The following is a 23,069-nucleotide window of genomic DNA, read 5'->3' as shown; positions in this document are numbered from 1 at the left end:
CTCTTTTTTGAAACTGACAGGAAGACACGTTTTCGGCAGTATATACCACTGTTTCACTCTAAAATCACCGTTGAACTGTTATGTAACTTTCACCTATTTATTTAATTACTGAATCCATGCTTCAACAACCCAAGCCTAAGTAACACCAAATAAAGGATTGAGATTAAAGCTTTTTTTTTTTTTTTTTGAGACAAGGTCTCGCTCTGTCGCCCAGGCTGGAGAGCAGTTTCCGCTCATGGCAACTTCCGCCTCCCAGGCTCAAGCTGGGACTACAGGGCGCGCCGCCCCGCCCAACTAATTTTTTTTTCTTTCTTCTTTTTTTTTTTTTTTTTTGAGAGTCTTGCTCTGTCGCCCAGGCTGGAGTGCAGTGGCACGATCTCGGCTCACTGCAACTTCCGCGTCCTGGGTTCAAGTGATTCTCCTGCCTCAGCTTCCCGAGTAGCTGGGACTACACGCACGCGCCACCACGCCGTGCCTCCCAAATTGTTGGGCTTACAGGCGTGAGCCACCGCGCCCGGCCTAGCTCATTTTTTAATTTAAATATTTTGTGGAGATGAGGTCTCACTATTGCCCAGGCTAATCTCGAACTCCTGGGCTAAGCGATCCTCCTGCCTCGGGCCTCCCAAATTGTTGGGATTTCAGGGGTGAGCCACCGCACCTGGCAGAACATTTCTACTCTAATGAAAATTGTAACAGTTTTTAGTTTTCCTAGTTCCCAACTGTACCTGGAAGTTCAGAGTCCATTTAATGTACTTGTAATAATTTAGGCTGGTGTTTTATTTTTTCTATATTATTACCTTCTCAAAGAACAAAAGCAGGTAACTCCTGTAAAGTCTAATAGTCTGAAAATTGTAGTGTCCGTTTTCTCTTTAGCCATGAAGTTAGTTTTGCTAAATGCTGAGTAGCGTTTTAATGCTCTACTGGATGTACATGTAAGAATACTAAATGGAGGGGAAGTAATTTTTTTTGAGTCGAGACGGGGTCTCACTGTGTCACTCAGGCTGGAGTGCCAGTGCGTGATTATGGCTCACCGCAGTCTGTCGACCTCCCCAGGCTCAAGTGATCCTCCCGAGTAGCTGGAACTACAGACGCGCCACAATGCCCGGCTAATTTTTTTGTATTTTTTCGTAGAGACGGGGTTTTGTCAAGTTACCCAAGCTGGTCTTGAACTCCTGGGCTCAAGCGACCTGCCTGCCTCAGCCCCCCAAAGTGCTGGGACTACAAGCGTGAGCCACCGCCCCCGGCCATAATTTTATTTTAATCACTATTTTTCAGGAACGATTACGTCTTAAAGAATGAGGAATTAACCGGCACCTCAGGTTCAACATGTAAATAGGGACGCTCATTTGAGAATAAGTCACACTTTGTCACAGTTGTATTGAAAAATCGGTATTTCTGAACGTCATTTTACCATTACGGAAGTATAAGTCAAACACAATAAAATGTTTAATATACGGCTAGAACTAGGTTAAGGCGAGGGAGGCGCCTAGAGCACACATTTTAAGGAGGCAAGACTACTACCCCGACAGTGAACGCCTCCTTAACACTTGCTCCCCAGGCGCTTCCCACTCCCCAGCCGGGCCCCGCCCTAGTTCAATCAATCAAGAAAATCAACAGTAAGAAGGCCTTGTGCGGTCTGGATGGTCTTTCCACGTCTCACGTGCAGTTAAGCCAGTCACACTCCATCCACCCTACTCGCCATGGAAAAGTATTTGTTCAGCAGGAATTAACAAGTCAAATACAGCCATATAAAGCCCCCCTCCGACGTGCCAGGTTTGCCTCCGGAGAGTAGCCACCAAAACCACCAGCAGCCCGTCCGCGCGGGGAAATGCGCCCTAGCTGGCTTGCGGGGCCACGCGGACAGTTCTAAATCCCTTTCCCTGTAACGCAGAGGCACACCTGCCTTCCCTTGGGAAACAGCGGCCCGACGTGCGCCGGCAATGCGTAAAGCGTCAACAGCTGAAACCCTCGGAATCCGCCCCAAACAGAAACAACCACCCCTGCCAGCTGCGCGCTCCCGGCGGGGTGGGGGGGGGGACGTTGCGCCCCGGCCGATTGCCGGTTTCCGGGGGCGCGAGCCCGGATCTCAGGTGGTCAGTCCCGGTACGCAGCAACGGCGAGGACCCGGCGCTGCTAAGGGAGAAGGAAAGCCGTTTCCCGCGGGCTTCATAGAGCCACGGTACTAAGACAGCCCGAGTCGCGGACAAGTCCAACAGGCAGGCGGATCCGCGGGCAGCCCGCGTGCGTGAGGACCCCGGTGGCGGCGCTGGGTGGCGGGAAGGAGGAAGTTTCAAAGCCAGGTGGCCTGGTTGTGGCCTCTGGGCGAGATGAAGCTACACTGTGAGGTGGAGGTGATCAGCCGGCACTTGCCCGCCTTGGGGCTTAGGAACCGGGGCAAGGGCGTCCGAGCCGTGTTGAGTCTCTGTCAGCAGACTTCCAGGAGTCAGCCGTCGGCCCGAGCCTTCCTGCTCATCTCCACCCTGAAGGACAAGCGCGGGACCCGCTATGAGGTGCGTGAAGTGGGCAGGCCCTGTCAGCCTCGCGTTCTTCTCGGAAGCCGACACGCGGGCCGCCCTCGGTCCTCATGCGCCCGCTTGCTCCCTAGGCGAGAGCCCGCCGTGGGGGTTCCTGAACTCCCATCCCTGGGACCTACCACCAACCCGACCCCAGGGTCCTGTGCGTCTTCCTACGGACCCGAAAGAAGAAAGCTTTTGAGAGTGCACCTTTTCGCTATTTTTCCTCCCCACTTTTACGACTTTGAATTTACAGTGTTGCTATTTAGTAGTGGATGGCAGTCCCGCCTGTTTCAAGCTTCTGAAATTTTGCGTGAAACAACTGCAAATGAAGCCGCTGTCCAATTGGGGAACAGTAAAATAACTGCACTTCTGTTCAGTGAATTCTTTCTCCCACAGTATTTTCCTTAGCTTAAAAAAGCAGGTCATAGCCTCCTGCACTTGCCTTGTCTTGATATTTGTTATAAGTACTGGTTTAATAACGCTCTCATTAGATTGTCAACTCTAAGTGTAGTTACCCTGTCAGTCTTATTCATTGCTATGTCCCAAGCCCCTATTAGAGTACCAGGTACATAGTGGGTTGTGACTCAATAGTTGTTGAAATCTAAAGCAGATGCAACAGCAATCATTAATTTTTTTAAATTTTTTTTTTTCGGAACTAAAAAAGAACTTTATTTATTGAGGGCAAGGGGATGCAAACAATACAAAAATCAAAAGCTTATCTGGTATTTAACTTTCCTTTCTCAGCTTGTCAAATGGGAGTTAGATTTTATTTTTACATTTGCTAATGGTCCTGATCTGCTCATGAAATCCTTCTATGGGGGAAGCTGTGGGGCAGATTCCTTAAGCGACCCTTTGGGACAACTCTTAACAGGGAGGAGGGAATTGCTCGTTTCTGCCTACTTCTTTCCCTTCTGCTTCATGTGTACTACAAAATAGTCATTGCATGCAATGGTGAGGCCCGCAATTAGGGAAAAGAAGCTCTGGAAGCCCACTTTGCCATCTCTGCACTGGTCCAGGTCCTTCATTATTTTGTCCACGGCAAGAGGGTCTTTCTGATTTTCCAAAAATCCAGGGAACTCCTTTTCCATGAGTACTCTCAGGTCCTCCTTTGTTAAGTAGCCTTTATCCCCCGCGAATTTGTGAAATGTAAACATCATGGTTTCCATGGCGTGCTCCATTTGAGACGGCATTTTGGTGTGGTCTGTTGAAGCCTTGGCCGAGGCGCGGCGGACGCTGGGCGAGCTGGACGCGGGGCGGCGAGGCGAGCGCGGAGGGCTGTGCGCCTTCCTTAGTACGTGCGGCGGGTGGGGAGAGGGAGGTGGCGCGGGAGCGGGTGGAGCCTGGCGGGCGCTCGGCCGGGCGCTCCCCAGCCCTGTCTAATTTTTTTAAATTTTAAATATTCCATTTATGTAGATGATAGTCATTTTTTTGAGCATCCATTATGTGTCAGTCACCGTTCTTGCACTCAGGATAGAATAGCAAAGGAGACAAGATTCCTGCTCTCATGAAGTTTGTATATAATCTACTGGGAGGTGTGCCCACCCCAGGCTAATGGACTGGTTATGAAGGCAAGTAACTACTATTGGCAACTCTACCTACAGTTACATAGTTGGAATGGGAGAAGAGGAGCATTCTCTCAAAACATCGTGATCCTGTTCTCAAAGGAGAGTTACTGGACAGACAGAGCAGTAACATCCACTACCAGCTAGATGGGGAGTATAACTTCCCAACTACTAAAAAAAAAAAAAAAAAAACTTTACAACTTGGCCAGGCGCTGTGGCTCATGCCTGTAATTGCAGCACTTTGGGAGGCCCAGGCAGGCGGATCACTTGAAGCCAAGAGTTCTAGACCAGCCTGGCCAACATGATGAAACCCTGTTTCTATTAAAAATACAAAAACTAACCGGGCATGGTGGCATGCACCTGTAATCCGAGCTACTAGGGAGGCTGAGTCAGGAGAATGGCTTGAACCTGGGAAGCGGAGGTTGCAGTGAGCCAAGATGGCACCACTTCACTCCAGCCTGGGCGAGAGTGAGTGAGACTCCATCTCAATAAAAACAAACAAAACAACTGTTTGTTTGTTTGTTTGAGAAGGAGTCTCATTCTGTTGCCCAGCCTGGAGTGCAGTGGTGTGATAAAAAGCTTTAAAACTTAAAACTATGAAAACATTCAGACTCAAGGACTAAAAGCCAAACCAAAGTCTGGCAAAGTGACTGGCACATTCTAGTTGTAATAAATGTTACTGAGTAACAATAGTTAGTTTTGTTCTTTTTTCCCACTGGTTTTATGCAGCTAAGGGAGAACATTGAGCAATTCTTCACCAAATTTGTAGATGAGGGGAAGGCCACTGTTCGGTTAAAGGAGCCTCCTGTGGATATCTGTCTAAGTAAGGTATGGTATTAAAAACATTAATGGTTAATGTTTGGCTGTATTTTCTAGAAACAGAATCTTGTTCTGTCACCCAAGCTGAAGTACACTGGCACAGTCATAGCTCACTGCAGCCTCGAACACCTAGGCTCAAGCGAGCCTCCTAAATATCTGGGACTACAGATGTACCTCACCACTCCCAGCTAATTTTTTTAAATAACCTTTTGTAGAGACAGAATCTTGATATGATGTTGCCCAGGCTGGCCTCGAACTTCTGGCCTCAAACGATGCTTGGCCTGGCAGGTATTTTCTTTCCTTCTTTTTCTTTTTTCTTTTTTCTTTTTCTTTTTTTTTTTGAGACGGAGTTTCACTCTTGCTTCCCAGGCTGGAGTGCAGTGGCACGATTTTGGCTCACTGCAACCTCTGCCTCCTGGGTTCAAGTGATTCTCCTGCCTCAGCCTCCTGAATAGCTGGGAATACAGACTTCTGCCACCATGCCTGGCTGATTTTTTTTTTTTTTTTTTTTGTATCTTTAGTAGAGACAGGGTTTCACCATGTTGACCAGGCTGGTTTTGAACTTCTGACCTCAGGCGATCCACCCACCTTGGCCTTCCAAAGTGCTGGGATTACAGGCATGAGCCACTGTGCCTGGCCTGGCATGTATTTTCTTTAAAGAAGGCTGTTTGCACATTCTGATATTCCATATAGCTGAATAGAGACAGACTCTTGCAGGTTGGTTTGAAGAGGCAATGGCACAAGAGGTAGCTTCCCAAATATGCTTGTGTGCCTTCTAAAAGGGCAAAGTCTGCCTCAGTAAGATTCCCAGGATGGGAAGAAAACTGGGTTTGCTTCTGTGCCGAAGATGGAGCCCTAGGGTATTCTTGGACTGGAACGCCATAAGGCAACTGCATAGGTCTACATTTTGCCAGCTAAACCACAGGTTACAAACCTTAAGTTTGGTGTAATAAAAGAGGAAAATATTCAATTAGAACTGTCTTGTATTTTATTTACTATAATCATTCTTTTTTCTTTTTTTCTTTTTTTTTGAGATGGAGTCTCACTCTGTCACCCAGGTTGGAGTGCAGTGGGAAGAGCTTGGCTCACTGCAACCCACAGATGGGTGCCACCACTCCTGGTGAATTTTTGTATTTTTAGTACAGATGGGGTTTCACTACGTTGCCCAGGCTGATCTTGAACTGAGCTCAGGCAGTCCACCTGCCTCAGCCTCCCAAAGGGCTGGGATTACAAGTGTGAGCCACCATGCCTGGCCCCTACTGTAATCCCCTTTTTTTGTTTGAGACAGAGAGACTGTCTCTCCTTGTCATCCAGGCTGGAATGCAATGGCGCGATCTCGGCTCACTGCAACCTTCGCCTCCTGGGTTCAAGCGATTCTCCTGCCCCAGCCTCCGAGTAGCTGGGATTACAGGCACGTGCCACTATGCCCAGCTAACTTTTTGTATCTTTAGTAGAGATGGGTTTCACCATGTTGGCCCAGCTGGTTTCAAACTCCTGACCTCGTGATCCGCCCACCTCAGCCACCCGAAGTGCTGGGATTATAGGCATGAGCCACCTTGCCTGGACTGTAGTCATTCTTATGAAAACATAAACTGAGGCTGGGTACCATAGCTCACACCTCTAATCCCAGCACTTTGGAAGGCCAAGACTGGTGGATCACTTGACCTCAGGAGTTCAAGTCCAGCCTGGGCAACATAGTGAAACCCTATTTCCACAAAAAAAAAAAGAAAAAAAAACCAGGCATGGTTTTCGTATCTGTAGTCCCAGCTACTTGGGAGCCAGAGGTGCGAGGATCACTTGACCCTTGGAGGTGCAGGTTACAGTGTGCCAAGATTGCACCACTGCACTCTAACCTGGGCGACAGAGTCAGACCCTGTCTCACAAAACAAAACAAAAATACCATAAATTGGTTGGGTGCAGTGGCTCACACCTGGGAGGCCGAGGCAGGAGGATCACTTAATCCCACAAGTTAGAAGCTGGAGGCCAGACACGGTGGCTCATGTTTATGATCCCAGCAATTTGGGAGCCCTACGTGGATGGATTGCTTGAATCCAAGTGTTCAAGTGGTGAAACCCCATCTCTACAAAAAAATTAGTCGGGCACGGTGGTGTACACCTGTAATCTCAGCTACTTGGGTGGCTAAGGTGGAGGGTCACCTGAGCCTGGAAGGTCAAGGCTGTAGTGAACTGTGATTGCAGTCACTGCACTCCATCCTGGTTGATAGAGGGAGACCCTGTCTCAAAAAAAAGTTCAAGTCTTTGGTGAATTATGATTGTGCCACTGTACTCCAGCATGGGTGACAGAGCAAGACCCTTTCTCAAACAAAAATATATAAATCATTAGAATTTTAAAACTAGTGGGGTTTTTTTTTGCCGTCTCTCCCCTTTTCCTCTTTCCCTTCCCGGTGGGTGGAAACAATGTCTCATTCAACCTTACTTTTTTTTTTTTTTTTTTTTTTTAGTGAGACAGGGTCTCACTCTGTCACCTAGGCTGGAGTGCAGTGACACCATCACAGCTCACTGTAGCCTCGACCTTCCAGGCTCAGGTGATCCTTCCTTCTCAGCCTCCCAAGTAACTGGGACTATAGGGGCACAACACCATGCCCGGCTAATTTTTTTGTGTTGGTAGAAACAGGGTTTCAGCTTGTTGCACAGGCTGGTCTCAAACTTCTGGGCTCAAGCAATCTGCCCACGGTGGCCTCCCAAAGTGGTGACATTACAGGCATGATCCACCACATCTGGCCCAACTGTGCATTATTCTTAACTCCAAGCAAAGTGCTTTGCAACATTGAAAGTTAAATAACTAAGGAGTTTGGATTGAATGGAATAATTTTGTCCATTTGATCCTGTGCTGGGATTACAGGCGTGAGCCACCACTCCCAGCCTTTTTGTTTGTTTGTTTTTGTTTTGAAATGGAGTTTCACTCCTGTTACCCAGGCTGGAGTGCAGTGGTGTGATCTTGGCTCACTGCAAGATCCTTGTGATTTTTCATTTTTTTCTTGACTTGCAGCTTATTCTTTCACTAATTCCTCCTTTCTATCTAAAAACAAGCTGAGATCTTACTGATTTTAAAAAACAAAACAAATTTCTAGAAAGACAAGGCTGAATTCATTGTCTCCACTTTTTATCTTTTGACCTTTACTTTTACTGGCTTACTGAAAACACTGCCTCAGAGATCAATGATCTTTTCACTTGTCTATCATAGTATCATTTCTCATTATTTTTGCACTCTGTAGAATTTGACAATGATAGTTACCCTTTTCTTAATAAAACTCTTTTCTTGGTATCTATGATTGGGCAGTATGGGTTACCTTCAGTTTTCTTAGTCACTTCTTTGTCTCCTGCTTCCAGCAATGTTTTTTTCTTTTTTTTTTTTTGAGACGGAGTCTCGCTCTGTCGCCCAGGCTGGAGTGCAGTGGCCGGATCTCAGCTCACTGCAAGCTCCGCCTCCCGGGTTTACGCCATTCTTCTGCCCCAGCCTCCCAAGTAGCTGGGACTACAGGCGCCCGCCACCACGCCCGGCTAGTTTTTTGTATTTTTTAGTAGAGACGGGGTTTCACCGTGTTAGCCAGGATGGTCTCCATCTCCTGACCTCGTGATCCGCCCGTCTCGGCCTCCCAAAGTGCTGGGATTACAGGCTTGAGCCACCGCGCCCGGCCAATGTTTTTTTCTATACCCAGAATAAAGGCTTTATTTCAGTCCTCTGCTGTTTTCTGTCATACCTGCCTTCTGTTTGATAGCTCAGCTGTTATATGGGTGACTCCCAAGTCTGTGAGCCAGTATGCTTTATAGTACCTAGTTGACCCAGGTCTTCTCCAGACTTTTCCCTACCCTGGTTCATTGTGTACAGTGCTACCAAAACAGCATTTAGCTCTTGTCATGTAACTTTCTTGCTTAAAATCCTTCCACTTTATGCTGGCATCTGAGCTCATTTACAAGCTGTCCTCATATTATATTTCCAATCTTTTGCTCTACATAGCTTCTACATTCCAACAAAAATTAGCTTTTTTTTTTTTTTTGATATGGAGTCTTGCTCTGTTGCCCAGGCTGCCATGCAGTAGTATGATCATGGCTTACTGCAACCTCTGCCTCCCAGTTTCAAGGAACTCTTCTGCCTCAGCCTACCGAGCAGCTGGGATTACAGGTGCCTGCCACCATGCCCCACTAATTTTTATATTTTTAGTAGAGACGGGGTTTCACCATGTTGGTCAGGCTGGCCTCGAACTCCTAACCTCAGGTGATCGCCCACCTCAGCCTCCCAGAGTGCTGGGATTACAGGCGTGAGCCACCACTCCCAGCCTTTTTGTTTGTTTGTTTGTTTTTGTTTTGAAATGGAGTTTCACTCCTGTTACCCAGGCTGGAGTGCAGTGGTGTGATCTTGGCTCACTGCAATCTCTGTCTCCCAGGTTCAAGCATTCTCCTGCTTCAGCTTCCTGAGTAGCTGGGATTACAGGTGTGCGCCACATTGCCTGGCTAATTTTTATATATTAGTAGAGAAGGGGTTTCACCATGTTGGCCAGGCTGGTCTCAAACTCCTGACCTCAAGTAATCTACCTGCCTTGGCCTCCCAATGTTCTGGGATTATAGACGCTGAGTCACTACACCTGGCCTTAAATTCATTTTTTTTTTTTTTTTTAATTTTTCAGACGGAGTCTCGCTCTGTTGCCCAGCCTGGAGTGCAGTGGCATGATCTCGACTCAGTGCAACCTCCGCCTCCTGGGTTCAAGCGATTCTCCTTCCTCAGCCTCCGAAGTAGCCGGGATTACAGGCATGCGCCACCACACCCAGCTAATTTTTGTATTTTTAGTAGAAGCGGGGCTTCACCATGTTGGCCAGGCTGGTCTCAAATTCCTAACCTCAATTGATCCACCTGCCTCGGCCTCCCAAAGTGCTAGGATTACAGGTGTGAGCCACTGCACCCCACCTAAACTCAAATCTTAAGTAGAATATTCAATCCTTTCCTGTCTTATTTTATACTCTTATGATTTCCCTTTATTTTTGTTACTTTTTGTTTTTTGAGACAGTCTTACTCTGTTGCCCAGGCAGGAGGGCAGTGATACTATCATGCTTACTGCAGCCTCTACTTCCTAGGCTTAGGTGATCATCCCACCTCAGCCTCCCAAAATGTTGGCATGATTTCCCTTTGAACGGTTTTATTTAGAATGTGTCCCTCCATGTAATTGTTTTTCAAAAACTTTTAAACTTGAAATTTAGTCAAAGTACTAAGAAAAGTTTTACAGCCAATTTCAATAAATTATTGTATCACATTAATAAGAAATGCTATAGAATTTGTTATGGGAAGAACTAGCATGTATGCATTATCTCCAGTGGAATTTATAATTCTACAACTTTTATTTATTCAGGCCAATTCCAGCAGTTTAAAAGGTTTTCTTTCAGCTGTGAGACTGGCTCATAGAGGCTGTAAGGTTGATATACCAGTTTCAACGCTCACACCAGTGAAGACTTCAGAATTTGAAAACTTTAAAACTAAAATGGTTATCACATCCAAAAAAGACTATCCTCTAAGTAAGAACTTTCCATATTCCTTGGAACATCTTCAGACTTCTTACTGTGGGCTTGTCCGAGTTGATATGCGTATGCTTTGCTTAAAAAACCTTAGGAAATTAGACTTGAGTCACAACCATATAAAAAAGCTTCCAGCTACAATTGGAGACCTCATACACCTTCAAGAACTTAACCTGAATGACAATCACTTGGAGTCATTTAGTGTAGCTTTGTGTCAGTCTACACTCCAGAAGTCACTTCGGACTTTGGACCTCAGCAAGAACAAAATTAAGGCACTCCCTGTGCAGTTTTGCCAGCTCCAGGAACTTACGAATTTAAAACTTGACGATAATGAAATGATTCAATTTCCTTGCAAGATAGGACAACTAATAAACCTTCGCTTTTTGTCAGCAGCTCGAAATAAGCTTCCATTTTTGCCTAGTGAATTTAGAAATTTATCCCTTGAATACTTGGATCTTTTTGGAAATACTTTTGAACAACCAAAAGTCCTTCCAGTAATAAAGCTGCAAGCACCGTTAACTTTATTGGAATCTTCTGCACGAACCATATTATATAATAGGTAAGATTTTAATAGTCATGTAATGTGGTGTCTTTGATAGCATTCTAATATTCTCATCAAACTCAGAGTAATAAAGTCTAACATTGCTTACAATACTATGCACAGTCTAACCCTTTGCTATAATAGTCTTCTTGCTGTTCCTTACCTCTACTTAGAATGATTTTTCTCCAGGAAGTCTCATAGCTCACTCCCTCACTTCATTCGGTTCTCTGCCCAAGTGTCATCCCAGAAAGGTCTTACCTGTCCATTCTATCTAAATTTTATTTCTTACCTCCTTACATTGCTTGATTTTTTTTTTTTTTTTTGTCACAGGACTCATTGCCTATTATATATTTTTAAACATTTTTTTTTTTGGTTTACTGTCAGTTTTCCCCACTAGAATGTAAGATCCATGAGCATTTGGATGTTGTTTTATTCTCCACTATTTCCCTAGGATCTAAACTGTGTATCCCCTGCTCCTAGCATATATTAAGCACTCAATAAGTAGTTAAAGGAATGAATGACATTGTTTCTCAAAGTGTGCTTCCCAGACCAGCAGAATCTGCATCACCTAGGAACTTCTTAGAGATGCAAGTTCTAACATTCCAGACCTACTGAATCAGAAACTGAGAGGGGGGTCCAGCTATCTGTGTTTTAGTGAGTCTTCCAGATGATTTTCATGTACTGTAAAATTAGAGAGTTGGCACAGTGATGAAGTGTGGTCTTTGAAGTCAGACTTGGGTTTGATTCCTGGCTTCACCACTTTGTATGACTTTAACCTCTTTTTTTTTTGAGACAGGGTCTCACTCTGTTGCCCAGGCTGGAGTTCAGTGGTCCAATCTCAGCTCATTGCAACTTCTGCCTCCCGGATTCAAGCGAATCTCCTGCCTCAGCCTCCTGAGTAGCTGGGATTACAGGTGCCCGCCACCATGCCTGGCTCATTTTTGTATTTTCATTATATTTATTTGTTTGAGACAGAGTCTCACTGTGTCACCCAGGCTGGAGTGCAATGGTGCCATCTCGGCTCACTGCAACCTCTGCCTTCCAAGTTCAAGCGATTCTCCTGCCTCAGCCTCCTAAGTAGCTGAGACTACAGGCACCCACCACCACACCTGGCTAATTTCTTTTGTATTTTTAGTAGAGACGGGGTTTCACTATGTTGTTCAGGCTGGTCTTGAACTCCTGATCTCGTGATCTGCCCACCTTGGCCTCCCGAAGTGCTGGGATTACAGGCATGAGTCACCGTGCCTGGCCTTATTGTTTTAATTTTTGAGATGGAGTCTTGTTCTGTCGCCCAGGTTGGAGTGCAGTGGCATGATCTCAGCTCAACTATAACCTCTGCCTCCCGAGTTCCAGCAATTTTCCTGCCTCATCCTCTCAAGTAGCTGGGATTACAAGCGTGTGCCACCACGCACAGCTGATTTTTGTATTTTTAGTAGAGATGGAGTTTCAGCATGTTGACCAGGCTGGTCTCCAACTCCTGACCTCAGGTGATCTGCCTGCCTCGGTCTCTCAAAATGCTGGAATTACAGGTGTGAGCCTCTCAAAGTGCTGGAATTACAGGCATGAGCCACCACGCCCGACCTATTTAACCTCTTTGATTCCATTTTCTCAGCTGTGAAACAGGAACAATAATACCCACCTGACAGAGTTGTGACAATAAATGAGCTAATGTAATGCCAAAGCATTTGGCATATAGTAGGATTCGGTAGCTGTTGGTTCTCTTCTCTTTGTCTTTAAACAACACTAACTGCATTGGTTTCATGACACCCTGAGCACCAGATTCATTTTGTTCAGGCTTTTATTTTTTTTTTTGAGATAGAGTTTCACTCTTGTTGCCCAAGCTGCAGTGCAGTGCCCAAGCTTGAGTGCCTCCTGGGTTCAAGTGATTCTCCTGCCTCAGCCTCCCAAGTAGCTGGGATTACAGGCACCCACCACCATGGTCAGCTAATTTTTTGTATTTTTAGTAGAGATGGGGTTTCACCATGTTGGCCAGGCTGATTTTGAACTCTTGGCCTCAAGCAATCCACCTGGCTTGGCCTCCCAAAGTGCTAGAATTACAGGTGTGAGCCACCATGCCCGGCCATTGTTCAGGCTGCTTTTTATTTTTTGAGACAGTCTCTCTCACTGTTGCCTGGGCTGGAGTGCAATGGCATGATCTCAGCTCACTGCAGCCTCTGCCTCCCAGGTTCAAGCAGTTCTCCTGCCCCAGCCTCCCAAGTAGCTGGGATTACAGGCACCCTCCGCTATGGCCGGCTAATTTTTTGTAGTTTTAGTAGAGACAGGGTTTCATTATGTTGGTCAGGCTAGTCTCGAACTCCTGACCTTGTGATCCACCTGCCTTGGCCTCCCAAAGTGTTGAGATTACAGATGTGAGCCACCGCACCCGGCCTGTTTAGGCTTCTTGAATGCATGTGTGGAAGCTAAGATGTGGACCAAAGTATTACTGAAAGCCTATAAAATGGTAGAAAGATCATATTTCAAATAAGAAATTCTTAACTTTTTTAGGGAGGAGGGGCTCTTAAAACTGACCAAAGTTGGCCGGACGCGGTGGCTCAAGCCTGTAATCCCAGCACTTTGGGAGGCCAAGACGGGCGGATCACGAGGTCAGGAGATCAAGACCATCCTGGCTAACACGGTGAAACCCCGTCTCCACTAAAAAATACAAATAACTAGCCGGGTGAGGTGGTGGGCGCCTGTAGTCCCAGCTACTCGGGAGGCTGAGGCAGGAGAATGGCGTGAGATCCAGAAAACTGTACACATGAGTACACAGAATGTTGCATAAAATGAGCCTGGTTCCCACTGAAACCCAGTCCAGTCCTCTCCTTGCCATCCCTAATGTAAGAACTCTTATTCTAAACCAATAGTTCTCAGACATTACTTCAAATTTAGAATAACCTGAGAAACATTTAAAACATCTGAAGGCCAAGTGCGGTGGCTCACGCCTGTAATCCCAACATTTTGGGAGGCCAAGGCAGGCGGATCACGAGGTCAGGAGTTTGAGACCAGCCTAACCAACGTGGTGAAACCTCGTCCCTACTAAAAATATAAAAATTAGCCAGGCATGGTGGCGTATACCTGTAATCCCAGCTACTCAGGAGGTTGAGGCAGGAGAATCGCTTGAACCCAGGAGGCGGAGGTTGCAGTGAGTCAAGAAAGCACCACTGCACTCCAGCTTGAGAGTGGAGATTGAGACTCTGTCTTAATCAATCAATCAATTAATTAAATAAAATCACCAGAGGTGATACTGATGATTCAGGGTAAATCCACTGATTTGAAGGAACTCGGAATGGTATCTTTTGGCAGTGAGGTGCACCTGAGGCTATTGTTTCTCTAAGACATAGATAAAAGAAATTGTAAGGCGGGGCGTGGTGTCTCACGCCTATAATCCCAGCACTTTGGGAGGTCGAGGCAAGTGGATCGCTTGAGGCCGGGAGTTTGAGACCAGCGGGGCTAATATGGTGAAATCCTGTCTCCACTAAAAATACAAAAATTAGCCAGGTGTAATGGCAGGCACCTGTAATCTCAGCTACTGGGGAGGCTGAGGCAGGAGAATTGCTTGAACCCAGGAGGTGGAGGTTGTAGTGAGCCGAGATTGTACCACTGCACTCCAGCCTGGGCTGCAAAGCGAGACTGCATCTCAAAAAAAAAAAAAAAAGAAATTGTATTTATTCAAATTTGAAATTATGTCCAAATGAGAAATGTTGTAGTTTTGATTTGAAAAGATTATAACAAGTTGGCTAAATGATCAGGTAAAAACATGCTGAAGTCCAACACGAAAAAGTACAAATTTGGAAGGAAAAAAAGGATGATCAAAATATAGTATAATTAGCAAGGCAAAATTTGGCAGAATAGTAATTTATTAGTGCTGAATGATTTCGCATTATAGCATTTATATTGCTTTTTAAATCTTACCCCTATTAATACAGCTTTCTTGTAAGACTACCAAACCTTTGCTGAAGTATAATTTTGCATGTTTTAAGCTCCCTTGTTTTAAAAAGTATGTAGATTTAAAGCTGTGACACCAATACCTATTATCTAGCTGTTGATAAATGGCTCTAACTACTGGTTACAAGCATACAGTTATGATCTGTTAGGAAAATGTGTGGGAATTTAAGTTATTCCAGATAGAAAATACAGTTTTTAACTATTAGCTGTTTCCTCAGACTAAAACCATCTATCCTGAAAGAGATTAATGTAAACATGTGAGAGACATTCCCTGGCAGAGTTTTTTTTTAAAAAAATGGTTACTTACACAAGCAACAGATTAATACAGTTTTTTGTGAAAAATTTAAAAATTGCAAATAGGGCCATCCTAGATCCCCTACCAAAGGTAATCGCTGTTTTTATTTGAAATGTGTATCTTTTCAGACTTTTCTGATAGGGTTTTAAACTCTCATTTTTAAGTTATAAGGCTAGGCTTGTTGAAAAATATCTGAGCACCTATTATGTGCCAGCCTAAGCTAGAGACTAGAGAAACAACAAAGAGCAAGACACTGTGTGGGAGGCAAAGTGGCTGGGGCATGGTTGTGTTTAGAGGGGACATTTGGGCAGTGGGCAGGCAATCTCAAGATTGTCTTTTAGTGTCTTGTAGGTGATTTAAAAACTTCGAGGCCCAGCGCAGTGGCTCTTGCCTGTAATCTCAGCACTTTGGGAGGCCGAGGTGGGCGAATCACTTGAGGTCAGGAGTTCAAGATCAGCCTGGCCAACATGGTTAACCCCCATCTCTACTAAAAATGCAAAAATTAGCCGGGAATGATGGCGTGTGCCTGTAATCCCAGCTACTCGGGAGGCTGAGGCAGGAGAATCACTTGAACCCTGGAAGTGGAGGTTGCAGTGAGCCGAGATTGCACCGCTGCACTCTAGCCTGGGCAACAAAACGAGACTCTATGTCAAAAAAAAAAAAAAAGTTTAGGCCAGGCGCGGTGGCTCACACCTGTAATCCTAGCACTTTTGGAGGCTGAGGCTGGCGCATCACCTGAGGTCAGGAGTTTGAGACCAGCCTGGCCGTCATGATGAAACCTCATCTCTACTAAAAATACAATACAAAAAAAATATTAGCTGGACGTGATGGTAGGTGCCTGTTATCCTAGCTACTTGGGAGGCTGAGGCAAAAGAATTGCTTGAACCCAGGAGGCAGAGGTTGTAGTGAGATGGCGCGCCACTGCACTCTAGCCTGGGTGTCAAAGTGAGACTATGTCTCAAAAAATAAAAATAGGAAGTTCGACTTGGGCACCATTGAAGGGTTTTAAGTGTGAGAGTGAAATGCCTTAAGCAAGGTAAGATTAGCCTTACTTGCCCAGCCACTAAAGTAAAACTCATGTCCCAAGTAACATGTATTTTAAATTTGTCTTACAGAGTTTAAATTTCCCTTTTGAACAGTTGATCCCTGAAAGAGCCTATATAAAGGACAGGTGACTTTTTCATTCTGTTTAGGAAGTTATGCTATTAAGTGGTTGTGCTGGAAGATATTTTATGGTGTCGTATCTGAAGTTTACAATACGTCATATGCTGTATTTAAAATATAGTATATTTTAAATATACTAATCACTTAATAAAGTAATTTTATTTTTCATTGTTACAATTCCATGTCCTAATAATTCATGTCCTGAATCTAGTAACATGTTATAAAATATTTTTATCATTCTTTCCAATAGGATTCCATATGGCTCTCATATCATTCCATTCCATCTCTGCCAAGATTTGGATATCGCAAAAACCTGTGTTTGTGGAAGATTCTGTCTGAACTCTTTCATTCAGGGAACTACTACCATGAATCTGCATTCTGTTGCCCACACTGTGGTCTTAGTAGATAATATGGGTGGTACTGAAGCACCTATTGTCTCTTATTTCTGTTCTCTAGGCTGTTATGTAAATTCCTCTGATATGTTAAAGTAATGGGTGAGACCAGAAAAAGAAATTTCAATAACAGATCAGTTTGGGATGCATGTATGATTTTGCGATGTCACATTGGAGTAAGGGAAGATTTCTGTATAGTTGCTGGAGAGGAGGAATGTGTATAGTTACTCATTTGACTCCAAAACTTTTATTAAAACCAATTTTAATTTTACTGTGGGGTTAACTTTTTTTTAGTTTATTGTACTTGTGGTTATTTCAGCCTAAAGTTTCCAAGATGGGTTGTGGAGTTTTCTTTTAATGTTAAACAGATATTGATCCCAGTTACTCTGTTTGTAAGAATTTTACTAACTTTCTTCTTGCATTTCAGTTAAACACATCTGAGTTTCTGTGTGCAGAAAATATCTGTTGGAGGGCTAATATGTCCTAAATTATGGTGAAAACTTGTTTATTATGAAATTATATGTAAGTTTTTAAGCATGCCACTTTTTGTGTTTTTCAGATACATTATTCTACATGTGGAATTTACATTTACCAAGCAAAACATAGGAATTGTTTCGGGAAAGACTTTAGCTTTCATAATTTTTAAAAATGTTCCCATAGTAATTGTTGTGATTTCTTTTTTTGTTTTTATTTTTCTGAGATGGAGTCTCTGTCTCCCAGGATGGAGTGCAGTGGCGCAATCTCGGCTTACAGCAACCTCTGCCTCAGCCTCCTGCGTAGCTGGGGTTGCAGGTGCACGCCACCATACCCAGCTAATTTTTTGTATTTTTCAGTAGAGACGGTGTTTCACCATGTTGGCCAGGCTGGTCTCGAACTCCTGACCTCAAATTATCCACCCATCTGGGCGTCCCAGAGTGCTGGGATTACAGGCTTAAGCCACCGTGCCTTGGGATTGGGTGGGATGGGAACGGGAACAGAAAATTGCTACTTTTTTTTTTTTGAGACAGAGTCTCACTCTGTCACCCAGGCTGGAGTGCAGTGGCATGGTCTCGGCTCATTGCAACCTCCGCCTTCCAGTTTCAAGCGATTCTGCTGCCTCAGCCTCCCGATTAGCTGGGACTACAGGCGTGTGCCACCACACTCGGCTAATTTTTTTGTATTTTTAGTAGAGACAGGGTTTCGCTATGATGGCCAGGCTGGTCTCGAACTTCTGACCTCGTGATCCGCCTGCTGCGGCCTCCCAAAGTGCTGGGATTGCAGGCGTGAGCCACTGCGCCCAGCCAAAAATTGCTACTTTTTGCTGATTACATTTTGTATTATTAGGGTGGGTTTTAAAATTATTTTTGTCACATAAGATGACAAAAATGTATTAGTGACAAAATGTTTAATATATTATTTTTGTCATATTAAATGACAAAATGTGTAATGTTTTTAATTTTAAAAGGAGTGGCAATACACCAGCTAAATGGTCATTTGGGCCCAGTGCAGTGCCTCACTCCTGTAATCCCAACACTTCAGGAGGTCGAGGCTGGCAGATTGCTCGAGCCCAGGAATTCAAGACCAGCCTGGTCACCAAGACAAAATCCTATCTTTACAAAAAATACAAAACTTAACTGAGGATTGTGGCATACTCCTGTAGTCCCAGCTACTCTGGAGGCTGAAGTAGGAGGATCACTTGAGCCTGGGAGATTGCAGTAAGCCAAGATCATGCCACTGCACTCCAACCTGGGTGACAGATGGAGACCTGTCTCAAAAAAAGATGACGTGAACTAGGGCATAAGGAATGGAAAAATAACCAACTTGAAAGACTCATGGAAAATAGAACCAGTATTAACTTTTTCATTCTGTTCATTCCCACTGACCAACCTCAAGTCAGCCTCTCCACCAGAACATTGCAATAACCTCAGACTGGTTTTTATGAACAAAGGAAAGAATAAAAGTTACTGGAGAAAAGCCCTCTCCAGTGTTAACATAATATAATTGCTGTTTTGGGCTTATTAGCAGGGTCTCTGTAAGATTATTTCTTACAAAATAATTACTGCCTTTGTCTCCCTTAAATGTTTATTTGGGGCTTTTTTTTTTTTTCTTTTTTGAAAATTCAGATATTCCTGAGTAGATGCAGTTTGTTTTTGTTTTTGTTTTTTGAGATGGAGTCTTGCTCTGTCACCCAGACTGGAGTGTGATGGCGTGGTCTCGGCTTACTGCAACCTCCACTCTGCCTCCCGAGTTCAAGTGATTCTCCTGCCTCAGCCTACCACGTAGCTGGGATTACAGGCATGTGCCACCACGTCTGGCTAATTTTTGCATTTTTAGTAGAGACAAGGTCTCACTAGCATTTTAAGTAGAGATGGGGTTTCACTATGTTGACCAGGCCGGCCTCGAACTCCTGACCTCGTGATCCACCCTCCTTGGCCTCCCAAAGTGCTGGGGTTACAGGCATAAGCCACCGCGCCTGGCCATCTAATTTTTGTATGTTTAGTAGAGTTTTCACATGTTGGTCAGGCTGGTCTCGAACTCCTGACCTCAAGTGATCCGCCTACCTCGGCCTCACAAAGTGCTGGGGTTACAGGCATGACCCACTGTGCCCAGCCATTCCAGGTGTTTTATAAGCATTTATTCTTTACAAATCATCCTACGAGGGAAGTACTATGAACCCAGATCAGATTTTAAGCCCAGGATACTGTCTTCTAGTTAATTCACTTTTGGTCTTTAAAACCAAGAATTCTCTAAGTAAAATATTTTAGGATTTTCTAAACTTGTAGGTTGGTGAGGGATTGTCCATAAATATTACAAAACAGCTGCATTAAAACGTTCTTTAAAAAGTGATGGTAGGCCAGGTGAGGTGGTTCACGCCTATAATCCCAACACTTTGGGCTGAAATGGGTGGATCCTTTGAGCCCAGGAATTCGAGATCAGCCTGAGCCACATGGCAAAACTCCGTCTCTATAAAAAATACAAAAATTAGCCGAGCATAGTGCTGCGTGCCTGCAGTCCCAGCTACTAGGAAGGCTGAGGTGAGAGGATAGCTTGAGCCTGGGAGGTCAAAGCTACAGTGAGCGGAGTAAGCCACTGCACTCAAGTCTGGGCAACAGAGCAAGACCCTGTCTCCAAAAAAGTAAAGTGATGGTGACGTATTTAAAAATAAACTTGTATACGTGATTTTTACAATCAACAAATGTAGCTATAATCGTCAATTATTGGGATTATGTGCAAACCATGTTACTCCTACACACCCTAGCCCTTTGCATTCCTCTCTCTTCAGTCATTCCCATGTATCTTAGTCAACTTAAATTCATATACAAAAGGCAGAATTTGTCCTCTTATAACCCATACCTTTTCCCAGCTTTTCATTTGATGCTGAACTTTTCTTGCCTTTCATAATTACAAGGCTCAATTTTTTTCATTGTGAATTTCAACCTTTTTGTTTTCAGTTTATAACTCCTAAACCTTCCCAACTGTCAATAAGTTCTGGCCAAGCACAGTAGCAGACACTGTAATCCCAACACTTTCAGAGGCTGAGATGGGAGAATTGCTTGAGCCCACGAGTTGAGACCAGCCCAGACCAACATAGTGAGACCCCATCTTAAAAAAAAGGCCAGGCAAATTCGCCAGGCGTGGTGGTGCCCAACTACTCCAAGGCTAAGGTAGAACCTATAGAGCCTGAAAGGCCACAGTGAGCCACGAATGTGCCACTGCACTCCAGCGTGACAGATTGTCTAAAAAAAAAAAATTTCCATACCTCCTAGTGTTCTGAGAGGTTCAAAAAACAAAATTTATGCTATCTTGGACTTTCACTCAATTAACTTTAGTTTGAAGTCAATTTTGAACTATTCTTTTATGCTCAAGGCCATAGTCTCTACTGTCCAAAAGAACTTTCTGCAGTGGTAATGTTTTATATCTTTGTTGTTCAATAAACTAGCCACATGTGGCTGTTGAGTACTAAATGTGACTAGCGTAACAGGAAGCACATTACCTGGCTAGTGACCCCTACTAGACGGAACATTTGCCGTCAGCTCTTACTATCCCGCAACTTCGATCCTCTGCCTAACCCAACCTGCTATACACAAGCCTAGCATATCTTGTTTCTTCTCTTGCAAAATCTTAAAGACCCTTCTAAGCTGCTCGATGTTTATGAATTCACTCAACATTTAAAATTGACTAGAAAACAAAATAATATAGTATTTTCCCTTCATATATATGTTTATATAGATAAATATATATATAAACTTGTTAGTAAAGTTTGAAGTGGAACTACACTAAACATGGAATTCTATTTTTAAGTAAAAACCACAAAAGGTTTGCGTAAGAATATCACTATTTATTTCCCCTCAGGTAATTTTTCTATGGCTTCAACATTTTCTCTTCAAAATCAGAAGAAAAATATCCCAAAGTTTAGAACTGGATCACTTGGCCCTTTCTCTTCTTATCTCCTCCCAGTTCAAAATGCTTGCATCTCTTAATGGCCAGCATCCTCTTAGATCTGCAGTTAGGCTCAACACATTCCAGCCTTAGCACAATCTTCTTTGTGGTCTTAGCCTTCTTCCGGAAAATTGGCTTTGTCTGCCCACCATAGCCACTCTGCTTCCGATCATAGCGCCTCTTTCCCTGGGCATACAAAGAATCCTTGCCCTTCTTATACTGTGTCACTTTGTGAGGCTGATGTTTGCCACACTTCTTACAGAAGGTTCTTCGGGTTTTAGGTACATTGACCATCTTTGCAGCAGGGCTGTTGTCTATATGATGAAAACTAGTAAAATAAGATAGCAGACATTAAACCTTCCGAAAAGTTAAAGTGCTACACAAGTAGATATACGAAAACCGTATACATAAATAATATATAAACCCACCACGTACTCATTTTCCATATGAATAAATGCACATACAAGTGCATACCTTTAAACACTTCGTTTAAATTACTGGAGGACTAATTTGTCAACCTAAAGAACTGAGGCAAGGCCAGGCGCGGCGGCTCATGCCTGTAATCCCAGCACTTTGGGAGGCCGAGGTGAGTGGATCTCCTGAGGTCAGGAGTTCGAGACCAGCCTGACCAACATGGAGAAACCCCGTCTCTACTAAAAATACAAAATTAGACGGGCGTGGTGGTACATGCCTGTAATCCTAGCTACTCGGGAGGCTGAGGCAGGAGAATGGCTTGAACGCGGGGCGCGGAGGTTGCAGTGAGCCAAGATTGCACCATTGCACTCCAGCCTGGGCAGCAAGAGCGGAATTCCGCCTCAAAAAACAAAAACAAAAAAAACTGGGGCAAAATTCATTAAGTAGAGTGTTTATTTGGGCCAAGTTTGAGATTGCAACCCGGAGCACAGATTCAAATTGCCGTGAATAGCAGCAGTTGCAAGCGGGTTTTTAGAGGAAAAAACGGCAGTTCCTAAGTTGTTTACCAAGAATTTACATTAAAATAACACAAGCGATTGGTTGGCTATACATCGTTCTTTTTATGACAAATTCCAGGAGCACGGACATAATGGGTGAAGCAGCTAGTCAGGAATAAAATGCCAGGCATGAAGTGGGGAGGTGTCCGAAGTCTCATACTCCTGTCTCTCTGGGCCCTGCAAATTTTGCATACCTCAAATAACTCACAATGCTCCGAGCCATTTTTCTTTTCTCATATAGAACAAGACTCACGAAAACCAAGAGCAATAGCTTTAGGAGGCCCAATACAGTCAGTTTTCTGTACGAAATGGGTTTAATTTATTGTGGCTGCCCCAAAAGACATGTGCGGTTCATCTAATTTTCTTCCGCAGAAAAAGAAGAATTTCTTTGACTCTCTTTCCCCCACCCACCTCCTCCATTTTCCAACTCTAGAGAATGGCTGGAGCAGTGTGCGACGTCGTAGCTACGGTTACGACCCGCCCCGTTCCTTCTCCGAGAACCACATCAGCGTGGTATCACTTTTCCCCTCCGAAGCACGGTCACCAGTCAGCAGCCTAGAGGGCTGACGTGTCCTTATCAAGCCGGCGCGCCTCGCGATCCTATAGCCGCCATGCCTGAAGGGAGAAGCCTGCTCTCGAACGAAGGCCGACGAGGGCCGTGGGTCTCGCCTTCCCTTTCCTAAGAAGGCCTAGTCCTACCCCGGATTCTGAGCAACGGAGGCTCCTACTGGAACCGCTACAGTCCCGTTCTTAGCTTACCGAGAAACGGAGTCCGACACCCTCGTGTAGCGCAGCTCTCGCCTAACAGGAAAGGGAAGAGAGAAGCGGAAGTAGGAACTGCACCTGAGCGACAGTACTGCGAACCAATAGGCAGCCGGTCAAGGCGGCCAGGCGCCTTCGGTCGCGTCTGGAAAGTACCA

The 23,069-nt window shown here is 44.6% G+C and overlaps 3 protein-coding genes across 5 annotated transcripts; 1 reads left to right on the top strand and 2 right to left on the bottom strand.

Annotated features, from left to right (window-relative positions):
* The first annotated feature begins 782 nt into the window (after nt 1-782).
* Nucleotides 783-17,030, top strand: LRR1 (leucine rich repeat protein 1). 3 transcript variants are annotated; one of them, XM_023222672.3, is made up of 4 exons: nt 783-2,510; nt 4,808-4,906; nt 10,260-10,981; nt 16,618-17,030. In XM_023222672.3, the coding sequence occupies exons 1-4, from the start codon at nt 2,328-2,330 to the stop codon at nt 16,856-16,858; spliced, it is 1,245 nt and encodes a 414-aa protein (XP_023078440.1). In that variant the 5' UTR covers nt 783-2,327; the 3' UTR covers nt 16,859-17,030. The 3 variants fall into 3 exon arrangements, with proteins under 3 accessions (XP_023078440.1, XP_023078441.1, XP_023078442.1); XM_023222673.3 differs by lacking the exon at nt 4,808-4,906; XM_023222674.3 differs by lacking the exon at nt 10,260-10,981.
* LOC111549515 (protein S100-A10) lies at nt 3,168-3,884 on the bottom strand. Its single transcript, XM_023222676.2, has one exon. It carries the CDS (start codon nt 3,704-3,706, stop codon nt 3,413-3,415), a length of 294 nt encoding a protein of 97 aa, XP_023078444.1. The 5' UTR covers nt 3,707-3,884; the 3' UTR covers nt 3,168-3,412.
* A 4,026-nt stretch (nt 17,031-21,056) lies between the features above and the next one.
* RPL36AL (ribosomal protein L36a like) lies at nt 21,057-23,065 on the bottom strand. Its single transcript, XM_023222675.2, has 2 exons — nt 22,909-23,065; nt 21,057-21,506 (listed from the first exon to the last, which is right to left on the bottom strand). The coding sequence occupies exon 2, from the start codon at nt 21,470-21,472 to the stop codon at nt 21,152-21,154; it is 321 nt and encodes a 106-aa protein (XP_023078443.1). The 5' UTR covers nt 21,473-21,506; nt 22,909-23,065; the 3' UTR covers nt 21,057-21,151.
* Nucleotides 23,066-23,069: the final 4 nt, after the last annotated feature.

The sequence above is a fragment of the Piliocolobus tephrosceles genome, chromosome 6 (assembly GCF_002776525.5).
Source record: "Piliocolobus tephrosceles isolate RC106 chromosome 6, ASM277652v3, whole genome shotgun sequence".
Taxonomy (NCBI): domain Eukaryota; kingdom Metazoa; phylum Chordata; class Mammalia; order Primates; family Cercopithecidae; genus Piliocolobus; species Piliocolobus tephrosceles.
The sequence above is the reverse complement of the archived record's forward strand: the minus strand, read 5'-3'. Positions and strand labels throughout refer to the sequence as shown.